A 14,653-nucleotide genomic window follows, 5' to 3' on the forward strand; every position below is an offset into this window, starting at 1 on the left:
GTTATTTAACTCACTGATGGTGCAGATGTGGTTATTTAACTCACTGATGGTGCAGATGTGGTTATTTAACTCACCGATGATGCAACTGATTGGTTATTTAACTCACTGATGGTGCAGATGATTGGTTATTTAACTCACTGATGGTGCAGCTGATTGGTTATTTAACTCACTGATGGTGCAGATGTGGTTATTTAACTCACTGATGGTGCAGATGTGGTTATTTAACTCACTGATGGTGCAGATGTGGTTATTTAACTCACTGATGGTGCAGATGTGGTTATTTAACTCACCAATGATGCAACTGATTGGTTATTTAACTCACTGATGATGCAACTGATTGGTTATTTAACTCACCAATGATGCAACTGATTGGTTATTTAACTCACTGATGGTGCAGATGTGGTTATTTAACTCACCAATGATGCAGCTGATTGGTTATTTACCTCACCGATGATGCAGCTGATTGGTTATTTAACTCACTGATGGTGCAGATGATTGGTTATTTAACTCACCAATGATGCAGCTGATTGGTTATTTAACTCACTGATCGTAGAGATGATTGGTTATTTAACTCAACAATGATGCAGCTGATTGGTTATTTAACTCACTGATGGTGCAGATGTGGTTATTTAACTCACTGATGGTGCAGATGTGGTTATTTAACTCATTGATGGTGCAGATGATTGGTTATTTAACTCACTGATGGTGCAGCTGATTGGTTATTTAACTCACTGATGGTGCAGATGTGGTTATTTAACTCACTGATGGTGCAGCTGATTGGTTATTTAACTCACTGATGGTGCAGATGTGGTTATTTAACTCACCAATGATGCAGCTGATTGGTTATTTAACTCACTGATGATGCAACTGATTGGTTATTTAACTCACTGATGGTGCAGATGATTGGTTATTTAACTCACCAATGATGCAGCTGATTGGTTATTTAACTCACTGATGGTGCAGATGATTGGTTATTTAACTCACCAATGATGCAGCTGATTGGTTATTTAACTCACTGATGGTGCAGATGTGGTTATTTAACTCACTGATGGTGCAGATGTGGTTATTTAACTCATTGATGGTGCAGATGATTGGTTATTTAACTCACTGATGGTGCAGCTGATTGGTTATTTAACTCACTGATGGTGCAGATGTGGTTATTTAACTTACTGATGGTGCAGATGTGGTTATTTAACTCACTGATGGTGCAGATGTGGTTATTTAACTCACTGATGGTGCAGATGTGGTTATTTAACTCACTGATGGTGCAGATGTGGATATTTAACTCACCAATGATGCAACTGATTGTTTATTTAACTCACTGATGGTGCAGATGTGGTTATTTAACTCACTGATGATGCAGCTGATTGGTTATTTAACTCACTGATGGTGCAGATGTGGTTATTTAACTCACTGATGATGCAGCTGATTGGTTATTTAACTCACTGATGGTGCAGATGATTGGTTATTTAACTCACTGATGGTGCAGATGTGGTTATTTAACTCACTGAGGGTGCAGATGTGGTTATTTAACTCACTGATGGTGCAAACGTGGTTATTTAACTCACCAAGGGTGTAGATGATTGGTTATTTAACTCACTGATGGTGCAGATGTGGTTATTTAACTCACCAATGGTGCAGCTGATTGGTTATTTAACTCACTGATGGTGCAGATGGGTTATTTAACTCACTGATGGTGCAGATGTGGTAAATTAACTCATTGATGGTGCAGCAGATTGGTTATTTAACTCACTGATGGTGCAGATGGGTTATTTAACTCACTGATGGTGCAGATGTGGTTATTTAACTCACTGATGGTGCAGATGTGGTTATTTATCTCACTGATGGTGCAGATGTGGTTATTTAACTCACCGATGATGCAACTGATTGGTTATTTAACTCACTGATGGTGCAGATGATTGGTTATTTAACTCACTGATGGTGCAGCTGATTGGTTATTTAACTCACTGATGGTGCAGATGTGGTTATTTAACTCACTGATGGTGCAGATGTGGTTATTTAACTCACTGATGGTGCAGATGTGGTTATTTAACTCACTGATGGTGCAGATGTGGTTATTTAACTCACTGGTGGTGCAGATGTGGTTATTTAACTCACCAATGATGCAACTGATTGGTTATTTAACTCACTGATGGTGCAGATGTGGTTATTTAACTCACCAATAATGCAGCTGATTGGTTATTTAACTCACTGATGATGCAACTGATTGGTTATTTAACTCACCAATGATGCAACTGATTGGTTATTTAACTCACTGATGGTGCAGATGTGGTTATTTAACTCACCAATGATGCAGCTGATTGGTTATTTAACTCACCGATGATGCAGCTGATTGGTTATTTAACTCACTGATGGTGCAGATGATTGGTTATTTAACTCACCAATGATGCAGCTGATTGGTTATTTAACTCACTGATGGTAGAGATGATTGGTTATTTAACTCACCAATGATGCAGCTGATTGGTTATTTAACTCACTGATGGTGCAGATGTGGTTATTTAACTCACTGATGGTGCAGATGTGGTTATTTAACTCACTGATGGTGCAGCTGATTGGTTATTTAACTCACTGATGGTGCAGATGTGGTTATTTAACTCACTGATGGTGCAGATGTGGTTATTTAACTTACTGATGGTGCAGATGTGGTTATTTAACTCACTGATGGTGCAGATGTGGTTATTTAACTCACCGATGATGCAGCTGATTGGTTATTTAACTCACTGATGGTGCAGATGATTGGTTATTTAACTCACCAATGATGCAGCTGATTGGTTATTTAACTCACTGATGGTAGAGATGATTGGTTATTTAACTCACCAATGATGCAACTGATTGGTTATTTAACTCACTGATGGTGCAGATGGGTTATTTAACTCACTGATGGTGCAGATGTGGTTATTTAACTCACTGATGGTGCAGATGTGGTTATTTAACTCACTGATGGTGCAGATGTGGTTATTTAACTCACTGATGGTGCAGATGTGGTTATTTAACTCACCAATGATGCAGCTGATTGGTTATTTAACTCACTGATGGTGCAGATGTGGATATTTAACTCACCAATGATGCAACTGATTGGTTATTTAACTCACTGATGGTGCAGATGGGTTATTTAACTCACTGATGGTGCAGATGTGGTTATTTAACTCACTGATGGTGCAGATGTGGTTATTTAACTCACTGATGGTGCAGATGTGGTTATTTAACTCACCGATGATGGTGCAGATGTGGTTATTTAACTCATTGATGGTGCAGATGATTGGTTATTTAACTCACTGATGGTGCAGATGTGGTTATTTAACTCACTGAGGGTGCAGATGTGGTTATTTAACTCACTGATGGTGCAAACGTGGTTATTTAACTCACCAAGGGTGTAGATGATTGGTTATTTAACTCACTGATGGTGCAGATGTGGTTATTTAACTCACCAATGGTGCAGCTGATTGGTTATTTAACTCACTGATGGTGCAGATGGGTTATTTAACTCACTGATGGTGCAGATGTGGTAAATTAACTCATTGATGGTGCAGCAGATTGGTTATTTAACTCACTGATGGTGCAGATGGGTTATTTAACTCACTGATGGTGCAGATGTGGTTATTTAACTCACTGATGGTGCAGATGTGGTTATTTATCTCACTGATGGTGCAGATGTGGTTATTTAACTCACCGATGATGCAACTGATTGGTTATTTAACTCACTGATGGTGCAGCTGATTGGTTATTTAACTCACTGATGGTGCAGCTGATTGGTTATTTAACTCACTGATGGTGCAGCTGATTGGTTATTTAACTCACTGATGGTGCAGATGTGGTTATTTAACTTACTGATGGTGCAGCTGATTGGTTATTTAACTCACTGATGGTGCAGATGTGGTTATTTAACTCACTGATGGTGCAGATGTGGATATTTAACTCACCAATGATGCAACTGATTGGTTATTTAACTCACTGATGGTGCAGATGTGGTAAATTAACTCATTGATGGTGCAGCAGATTGGTTATTTAACTCACTGATGGTGGAGATGGGTTATTTAACTCACTGATGGTGCAGATGTGGTTATTTAACTCACTGATGGTGCAGATGTGGTTATTTAACTCACTGATGGTGCAGATGTGGTTATTTAACTCACTGATGGTGCAGATGTGGTTATTTAACTCACTGATGATGCAACTGATTGGTTATTTAACTCACCAATGATGCAACTGATTGGTTATTTAACTCACTGATGGTGCAGATGTGGTTATTTAACTCACTGATGGTGCAGATTATTGTTTATTTAACTCATTGATGGTGCAGATTATTGGTTATTTAACTCACTGATGGTGCAGATTATTGGTTATTTAACTCACTGATGGTGCAGATGTGGTTATTTAACTTACTGATGGTGCAGATGTGGTTATTTAACTCACTGATGGTGCAGATGTGGTTATTTAACTCACTGATGGTGCAGCTGATTGGTTATTTAACTCACTGATGGTGCAGATGTGGATATTTAACTCACTGATGGTGCAGATGTGGATATTTAACTCACCAATGATGCAACTGATTGGTTATTTAACTCACTGATGGTGCAGATGTGGTTATTTAACTCACCAATGATGCAGCTGATTGGTTATTTAACTCACTGATGGTGCAGATGTGGTTATTTAACTCACTGATGATGCAGCTGATTGGTTATTTAACTCACTGATGGTGCAGATGATTGGTTATTTAACTCACTGATGGTGCAGATATGGTTATTTAACTCACCAAGGGTGCAGCTGATTGGTTATTTAACTCACCAATAATGTTGACTACCCAATATGGCATATATTTTTTGGGCTACTTTGTAGCCTACAAGGGTAGACCTACTTTTTTGGGCTACAAGGGTAGAGCGAAAGCTCACAGACACTCAGGCCTCCGTGGAATGCTTTCTGACACGTGGTGCAGATGATTAGTTATTTAACTCACCGATGGTGCAGATGATGCTTGTGTTGCGGGCTGTGATTGGCTCCTGGTCGATGTCCAGCAGACACAGGTGCTCCAGGAAGGTGTCAGCCATGCTGGCGTCCAGCTGCTGCTTCTGGATGAAGGAGTCTGGGAGGGGCATGACGTCAGAGTAACGTCTGATACGAGCTAAGAGAGAGAGAAATGTCTATGTTTTTTAAAACTTTTGTGAGCGTAATGTTTACTGTTAATTTCTGAAGGTTTATTTCCGTTTTTGTTTTTTTGTCTATTCCACTTACTTTGGTAATGTAAACCTTTTGAATTGAGAGAGAGAGGGGGGGGGAGTGAGAGAGACACGGGGTAGAGAGAGACCTCTTAGCTTGTTGAGGTTTCAGAGGTCTCTTAGCTTGTTGAGATGTCCTCAGACTGACAGAACTAAGGTTGGAGAAGGCTAACATGCAGCATTCTGAACAGTGACATTCAAGAGAGGGTGTGAGTGTTTGTGGGGAGGGGGCTAACGTCACGTGACATGCAACATACTGCCATACAGGACAGATGCTGTGACTGGCCACTACATGACATTTACAACCTAACATGGAAATCGTATACATTGACATTCTGGAGACAAGAAGCAATCTGACAAATGGTTCTAATTTGGAGTCTGTTTTAAATGAACACACACATCAGATGCACAGTCTGTCTGGGTACTGGTGTCTTTACAAACAAACCATTCTTTATTAGTACTATTTTCTACATTGTAAAATACTAGTGAAGAATAAAACTGTTATGCGGTGAGTGAGGACCCAAAAGCGGTTTAACATAAACAGAGTTTCTTTAATAACGAAACACACGTAGGCTCAGATGGACAGGCAGATTCCGACAGGACAGGACAAGGTAAAGCAAACACGACGATAGTCTGGTTCTGGCATGAGATACACAAACGAGAATCCGACAAAGACAGAAGCAGAAAGAGAGAGAGATATAGAGACCTAATCAGAGGGAAAAAGGGAACAGGTGGGAAAAGGGGTGAACGAGGTAGTCAGAGAAGACAAGGAACAGCTGGGGGAAAGAGGGGAAGAAAAGGTAACCTAGTACGACCAGCAGAGGGAGACAGGGTGAAGAGAAAGGACAGAAACAAGACACAACATGACAATACATGACAAAAACACTATGAAATAACACATACGGAATCATGTAGCAACCAAGAAAGTGTTAAACAAATCAAAATATTTTTTTGATTTTAGATTCTTCAAACTAGCCACCCTTTGCTTTGATGACAGCTTTGCACACTCTTGGCAATCTCTCAACCAGATTCACATGGAATGCTTTTCCAACAGTCTTGAAGGAGTTCCCACATATGCTGAGCACTTGTTGGCTGCTTTTCCTTCACTCTGCGGTCCAACTCATCCCAAACAATCTCAATTGGGTTGAGGTCGGGTGATTGTGGAGGCCAGGTCATTTGATGCAGCACTTCATTGCTCTCCTTCTTGGTAAAATAGCCCTTACACAGCCTGGAGATGTGTTGGGTCATTGTCCCATTGAAAAATAAATGATAGTCCCACTAAGTGCAAACCAGATGGGATGGTGTATCGCTGCAGAATGCTGTGGTAGCCATGTTGGTTAAGTTTGCCTTGAATTCTAAATAAATCACAACAGTGCTTTATCATGGGGGTAACCACACATGAGGAGATCGTCCGTTTACCTAGTCTGCGTCTCACAAAGACACGGCGGTTGGAACCAAAAATCTCAAATTTGGACTCATCAGACCAAAGGACAGAATTCCACCAGTCTATTGTTGATTGCTCGTGTTTCTTGGCCCAAGCAAGTCTCTTCTTATTATTGGTGTCCTTTAGAAGTGGTTTCTTTGTAACAATTCGACCATGAAGGTTTGAGTCATGCAGTCTCCTCTGAACAGTTGATGTGTCTGTTACTTGAACACTGTGAAGCATTTATTTGGGTTGAAATTTCTGAGTCTGTTATCTCTAATGAACTTATCCTCTGCAGCATAGGTCACTCTGGGTCTTCCTTTCCTATGGCGGTCCTCATGAGAGGCAGTTTCATCACAGCGCTTGATGGTTTTTGCGACTGCACTTGAAGAAATGTTCAAAGTTTTAGAAATTTTCCGTACTAACTGACCTTCATGTCTTAAAGTAATGATGGACTGTCATTTCTCTTTGCTTATTTGAGCTGTTCTTTCCATAATATGGACTTGTTTTTTCACCAAATCTTCTGTATACCACCCCTACAACACAACGGATTGGCTCAAAAGCATTAAGAAGGAAAGAAATTCCGCAAATTAACTTTTAACAAGGCACACCTGTTAATTGAAATGCATTCCAGGTGACTACCTCATGAAGCTGGTTTAGAGAATAGCAATTGTGGGCAAAGCTGTCATCAAGGCAAAGGGTGGCTACTTTGAAGAATATCACATATAAAATACATTTTGATTTTTTAACACTTTTTTGGTTACTACATGATTCCATGATGTGTTATTTCATAGCTCATGTCTTCACTATTATTCTAAAATGTAGAAAATAGTTCTAATAAAGAAAAATCATTGAATGAGTACGTGTGTTGTCTGTGATCTAAACGCCTCATAGGGAAAAAAAATAATAATAAAAAGTTGGACACAAAAAAATATAAAAAAATACATTTAACACTCAGTCAGTCTGTACTGCTGCTGTCAACACACAAGACAGGCAGAGAGGAGGAGGAGGAGGAGGAGGAGGAGGAGGAGGAGGAGGAGGAGAAGGAGGAGGAGGAGGAGGAGGAGAAGGAGGAGGAGGAGGAGGAGGAGGGAAGGATATGGATGGAAGGAGATGGAGGGAAGGATATGGATGGAAGGAGATGGAGGGAGGATAGGGAGGGAAGGAGATGGAGGGATGGATATAGAGGGAAGCAGATGGAGGGAGGATAGGGAGGGAAGGAGAGTAGCTCAATACTCAAGGTGCCCCCTAAACGGTGGGAAGGAAAAGGAGAAGGAGGAAAAGAAGGAGCTGACAAACATGCTGGTCCTGGGAGGTGGTCTAGCCCTGAGAGAGAGAGAGAGAGAGGGGGAGAGAGAGAAAGACAGAGAGGGGGAGTGAGAGAGACACAGGGGAGAGAGAGACCTCTTAGCTTGTTGAAGTCTGTGATGTGCTTGTCAGTCTGTGTGTATGTGTCCTGTGGGATGTCTAGGCACGGTGCTCTCTTTCTCCATCCCCTCGATCACGCTCTCCATCTCTCTCTCCCTCTGTCTCCTTTCTGTGACCCAATTCCGATGCCCTGCTGCACACATTATTAAGTGTTCACAGAGCTCTACCTCTGACACATCACACACACACACACACACACACACACACACACACACACACCTCACACACACACACACACACACACACACACACACACACACACACACACACACACACACCTCACAAAATGATATAATTACAATACTTAGGTGCCGATACGATATGTATTGTGATTCTCACGATTCTACATGTATTGCGATTAGATACTGCAGTTTTATTGTGATTTGAGGTTCCAAACATATTTCTCACTATGTCTGCTGCAGAGGGACAAGAGAGAGCATCAGAAAATGAATTTTGATCAGTCTGAAAACATGTTGGCTCTCTATTTAAAAAGAAAATGCAGAACAAGTGATAGGATGAAAACCTGAGTTTTGACGCTGGTACTGTCAACTAGTGCTAGATAACGCTGCCTACAGTAGCTAAAAAAATTGTTGGAGTCAAATATCGATATAATATCTTCCACCACTAATATTGCGATATGTAACTGTATCGATTTTTAGCCCCATCACTAATTCACACACACAGAAATGGACTGAAACTTGTTACTGACCAAAACAGACACCTGTTCTAGCTGACTGTAAGGCTGAGATTAGGTCCCAACACTGTGCTGTAATGTACAGATCAGTGCATGTTTTCCATAGAGGAGCGATATGGTTGGGTGTGTGGACAGGACATACTGACACTAGCTGAAAAAGTGTTCTATGTGTGAGGAAGATAAGGCAATGTCTATGTGTGAGGAGGTGTGTGTGTGTGTGTGTGTGTGTGGACAGTCAATGAACCTTAGGTTATCCTGACCAACCACCACTGTGCTCTGGGTCAACTCCTGGCAATGCAAATCTAACTGCCTAATTCTGGTATACAGCCCTCAACATTTAACCACCAATCAACCAACAATAACTATTATAACGCAACCAAAATTCATACAATAACATTCTTACGATATTACGCTTGATGCTTCCTGAATGATGATAAGCAGACTAGAAGCATTCTGCTGAGGACTGGAGAAAACTTGCTTTGCATCAGTGACTTCTATGAGTCTTATGACCTTGGAATAAAACGTCTCTGTCTGATCTCCAAAATATCAACTTTTCAGGAAATTTAAAAAAAGTTATTTTTACAATTAACAAACATGCAGTTGTGAAATTACAGAAGCTAATTTAAATAAAAATGCCATATATGTTCAGAGTACACTGAGGGGTGTTACCACTTTCAATAAAGGTAAAAACAATAACAAATCGACTAAGTTAAAGGTTTTCATCAGGCAGCAACTAAAAAGAGAATAGATGTACAACCACTGTAGAAGATTCTGTTCCACCTGATCTTGAGTCAAGGTAGAATGTCTGAAAGACATCAACTCCAATGTGGTCACTATAGCATCAGAAAGTGGCTAGTGTGGGTGAACCTATTTAAGCTTTAATCTTTTAGCCAGGTAACACTTCAATATTCTATTGCATTAATGGAGAAGTTTAAAGGTTAACCTCCTGTATGCTAGCAGCTCTACAGACTTACCTCCCATCTTGACCCAAAGCTTTGTCAAACTCCAACTGTACTATCCTATCACCTCTATATGTCTGTCCAGTCCAGTCCAGTCCAGTCCAGTCCAGTCAGTCAGTCAGTCAGTCAGTCAGTCAGTCTGTCTTTTCTCAGTCAGTGCTCAATCTCTGAACTTTCACTAATTTCCTCCCTCTCCCCCTCCTCTCTACACCCCTCAGCCCAATCTACTGTAACCATTCACAGTGTCCACTCCCTTTGACACAGAAGTTAGCCTGGATGATCATGTGATAGTCATAGTGACTTTTTCATTATTGATCACATGGTTTTGTTTTTCTTCATCTAGGGTTATGGTCAGGGTTAGGTTGGAATTACAGTCAGGGTTAGGTTTGGGTTACGGTCAGGGTTAAGGTTAAGGTCAGGGTTAAGGTCAGGGTTAGGTTGGGGTTACGGTCAGGGTTAGGTTGGAATTACGGTCAGGGTTAAGGTCAGGGTTAGGTTGGGGTTACGGTCAGGGTTAGGGTCAGGGTTAAGGTCAGGGTTAAGGTCAGGGTTAGGTTGGGGTTACGGTCAGGGTTGCGGTTAGGGTTAAGGTCAGGGTTAGGTTGGGGTTACGGTCAAGGTTAAGGTCAGGGTTAAGGCCAGGGTTAGGTTGGAGTTACGGTCAGGGTTAAGGTCAGGGTTAGGGTCAGGGTTAAGGTCAGGGTTAGGTTGGAGTTACGGTCAGGGTTAAGGTTAAGGTCAGGGTTAAGGTCAGGGTTAGGTTGGGGTTACGGTCAGGGTTAAGGTCAGGGTTAGGTTGGAATTACGGTCAGGGTTAGGTTGGGGTTACGGTCAGGGTTAAGGTCAGGGTTAAGGTCAGGGTTAACGTCAGGGTTAGGTTGGGGTTACGGTCAGGGTTGCGGTTAGGGTTAAGGTCAGGGTTAGGTTGGGGTTACGGTCAAGGTTAAGGTCAGGGTTAAGGCCAGGGTTAGGTTGGAGTTACGGTCAGGGTTAAGGTCAGGGTTAGGGTCAGGGTTAAGGTCAGGGTTAGGTTGGAGTTACGGTCAGGGTTAAGGTCAGGGTTAAGGTCAGGGTTAGGTTGGAGTTACGGTCAGGGTTAAGGTCAGGGTTAAGGTCAGGGTTGTTTGGAGTTACGGTCAGGGTTAAGGTCAGGGTTAAGGTCAGGGTTAAGGTCAGGGTTAGGTTGGAGTTACGGTCAGGGTTAAGGTCAGGGTTAAGGTGAGGGTTAGATTGGAGTTACGGTCAGGGTTAGGTTGGAGTTAAGGTCAGGTTTATGTTGGAGTTAAGGTCAGGGTTAGGTTGGAGTTAAGGTCAGGGTTAGGTTGGAGTAAAGGTCAGGGTTAGGTTGGAGTTAAGGTCAAGGTTAAGTTGGGGTTAAGGTCAGGGTTAGGTTGGAGTTAAGGTCAGGGTGAGGTTGGAGTTAAGGTCAGGGTTAGGTTGGAGTTAAGGTCAGGGTTAGGTTGGAGTTAAGGTCAGTGTTAGGTTGGAGTTAAGGTCAGGGTTAAAGTCAGGGTTAGGTTGGAGTTAAGGTCAGGGTTAGGTTGGAGTTAAGGTCAGGGTTAGGTTGGAGTTAAGGTCAGGGTGAGGTTGGAGTTAAGGTCAGGGTTAGGTTGGAGTTAAGGTCAGGGTTAGGTTGGAGTTAAGGTCAGGGTTAGGTTGGAGTTAAGGTCAGGGTTAGGTTGGAGTTAAGGTCAGGGTTAGGTTGGAGTTAAGGTCAGGGTGAGGTTGGAGTTAAGGTCAGGGTTAGGTTGGAGTTAAGGTCAGGGTTAGGTTGGAGTTAAGGTCAGGGTTAGGTTGGAGTTAAGGTCAGGGTTAGGTTGGAGTTAAGGTCAGGGTGAGGTTGGAGTTAAGGTCAGGGTTAGGTTGGAGTTAAGGTCAGTGTTAGGTTGGAGTTAAGGTCAGGGTTAGGTTGGAGTTAAGGTCAGGGTGAGGTTGGAGTTAAGGTCAGGGTTAGGTTGGAGTTAAGGTCAGGGTTAGGTTGGAGTTAAGGTCAGGGTTAGGTTGGAGTTAAGGTCAGGGTTAGGTTGGGGTTAACATTATTCTGTAACAACAGAATAAAACAATACAAGTCCCATGATGATAGTGACTGCCCCTTACTGCTTATCACTTATTAACGGTCATTCATTCACAATACTTTACTTTAGCAAAATATTAGTTTATTTTATGACTTTATTATTTCATTCCATGTCACATCTATAGAGCTGCTGCCTAAGCTGTCTGACAAAATCACTATTTTAGTAGTTCTTCAAAGTAAATAAGGCATACTTTTATGACTGCTGAATACCAACTATCAATCACTTAGATCATGTATTTTCAGGTAGAGAAACCTCTCGAAGCAACTGCTTTCTATCCCTCTCGCACATTCTCTCTGTCTCTGTCAAGGAGGTCTCCATGTCTGCTCCACACAGACTGAGACCAGACAAGTAGGAGGTCTCCATGTCTGCTCCACACAGACTGAGACCAGACAAGTAGGTCTCCATGTCTGCTCCACACAGACTGAGACCAGACAAGTAGGAGGTCTCCATGTCTGCTCCACACAGACTGAGACCAGACAAGTAGGTCTCCATGTCTGCTCCACACAGACTGAGACCAGACAAGTAGGAGGTCTCCATGTCTGCTCCACACAGACTGAGACCAGACAAGTAGGAGGTCTCCATGTCTGCTCCACACAGACTGAGACCAGACAAGTCGGAGGTCTCCATGTCTGCTCCACACAGACTGAGACCAGACAAGTAGGAGGTCTCCATGTCTGCTCCACACAGACTGAGACCAGACAAGTAGGAGGTCTCCATGTCTGCTCCACACAGACTGAGACCAGACAAGTAGGAGGTCTCCATGTCTGCTCCACACAGACTGAGACCAGACAAGTAAGCGGGTGCGCAATGGATTACGTCATTGTAGGTGATTACCACACCGGTGCCCCCGCACTCTGTACCGGTACCCCCGCACTCTGTACCGGTGCCCCCGCACTCTGTACCGGTGCCCCCGCACTCTGTACCGGTGCCCCCGCACTCTGTACCGGTGCCCCCGCACTCTGTACCGGTACCCCCGCACTCTGTACCGGTGCCCCCGCACTCTGTACCGGTGCCCCCGCACTCTGTACCGGTGCCCCCGCACTCTGTACCGGTGCCCCCGCACTCTGTACCGGTGCCCCCGCACTCTGTACCGGTACCCCCTGTATACAGCCCCGCTATTGTTATTTACTGCTACTCTTTAACTGCATCGTTGGTTGAGGGCTTGTAAATAACCATTTCACTGTAAGCTCTACACCGGTTGTATTCGGTGCATGTGACAAATGAAATGTGATGTGATTGATGTATTGCTTAGTGTTGTGCTGGGTCATGGCTTTGCATCTAAAACAAATGAAATGTGATGTGATTGATGTATTGCTTAGTGTTGTGCTGGGTCATGGCTTTGCATCTAAAACAAATTAAATGTGATGTGATTGATGTATTGTTTAGTGATGCTGGGTCATGGCTTTGCATCTAAAACAAATTGTGGAGTTTGCACCACCAAGATTTACATGTTAAAGTCACCACTGCATTGGTCTTAGTTTGTTTACTTTTCTTGTGGGAACTTCTGATCCCCACAAGTAAAGTAGAGTTGAACACGCTCGCACACGCACACACGCACACACGCACACACGCACACACACACACACTTGTGTAGCTACCCTGAAAAGCCAACAGACAGAGGGTGTAAATCAGTAGCCAGAACACAAACAGACCTTTGTGCTGGAGTTGACTAGAGAGAATGTACACTGTGAAGCCACTCCCCTGGACTCCAGAACACAGCTAGATACACACATTATGTGACATAACACCCTGTCAAAATACATGACATAGAGCACATTTAGATGCAACACAGCCTTTGGCATCAAGTCCTAATATATTAGCCATCATTTCAGTCCTGACTCCATTCTTCAAGTGGCCTAAACTAGTATTTTACAGGATGGCCTGTAATTAAAGGGTTACCATTATTACTGACGTTTCAGTTTCAGCCCATATCATCCAATTTATCTCAAACCTGTTTTGCAATAGATTTAATGCAACATAAACTGACTATTATGACATTTTCATCCAGTGACTTTGCAAAGGGATTGAGATGAACAGAATGTTATAGAACTAATCACTAACTAAAACTGACCAAAACTGTCACAATGACTTCCTTTCCTTTGAGAAGTATGTCAACAATGTGTCACCATGGCCTTTGAAGTAGAAAGAATTGGCGCACGGTTGAGTTTAGCAGCCTAAACTTGGCAGAGCTCTGACAGAGTATATCTTTTTTTTTAACTTGAAATGGTTGCAGGGATTGTGCGATTCAGCTAATTATTGTAACATCATGCATTCACAACGAATGACATAGATATTCCAGAATTCTGTTGTAAAAAAATATATATGTGTATAATAATAAAGAGAGATAGACTGAATAGCTCAAATTAAAATATATATCTAGAGGAAGAAGAACACCAACCTGTGAGTTTCAGGCAGCAGCAACGAAGACAACTTTGTGGATGTGGAGACGCGCATAGCACCAGGTTCGCAAAATAATAATTTAAATCATTCGTTTATGTAGTTTAGCTGTGGGCTCTACCGCCATCTTGTGGACACCATCGATTATCTCGGATAATCGTTTGCGGCTTTTGATGGGAGAAATCTGTTTGGATTCGGATTCTTCATGTCTAAGAATATCTATCCCGCTGTAACAAACCTTAATCAACATCTGAAAAAGAAATGAACAAGAAAACACTGGCCTTTTCATTGACCTGAAATAGGACTTTATTATTATTTGATGTTTTCATGTGGACTATATGGTAAGGCTGTTGGTGAGTTCATTGAGATTACCTGGTATAATGGATTGCTAAAATGATTGATTTGTTTGGTTGGTTAAACGATTGGTGTATGTGTGTATGTGT

At 42.2% G+C, this 14,653-nt stretch overlaps 1 protein-coding gene across 6 annotated transcripts in view; it reads right to left on the reverse strand.

The window, feature by feature from the left end:
- LOC110536519 (pyruvate kinase PKM) overlaps positions 1-14,303 on the reverse strand; it is a 37,837-nt gene extending 23,534 nt beyond the window's left edge. The window contains exons 1-3 of one of the 6 annotated variants that reach the window (XM_090224314.1): positions 14,212-14,275; positions 8,062-8,218; positions 4,976-5,140 (exon numbers count right to left, since the gene is read on the reverse strand). In XM_090224314.1, the coding sequence (XP_090080440.1) occupies positions 4,976-5,114 (139 nt within the window). In that variant the 5' untranslated portion in view covers positions 5,115-5,140; positions 8,062-8,218; positions 14,212-14,275. Of the gene's footprint in view, positions 1-4,975; positions 5,141-5,250; positions 5,272-8,061; positions 8,219-9,753; positions 10,002-14,211 lie in introns of those variants that run through there. The other 5 variants (XM_036968218.2, XM_036968221.2, XM_036968223.2 and 2 more) reach the window with 5 other exon arrangements.
- Between the last annotated feature and the right edge of the window lie 350 nt (positions 14,304-14,653).

Source organism: Oncorhynchus mykiss, chromosome 3, assembly GCF_057628025.1.
Source record: "Oncorhynchus mykiss isolate SJ-2025 chromosome 3, ASM5762802v1, whole genome shotgun sequence".
NCBI classification, from domain to species: Eukaryota; Metazoa; Chordata; class Actinopteri; order Salmoniformes; family Salmonidae; genus Oncorhynchus; species Oncorhynchus mykiss.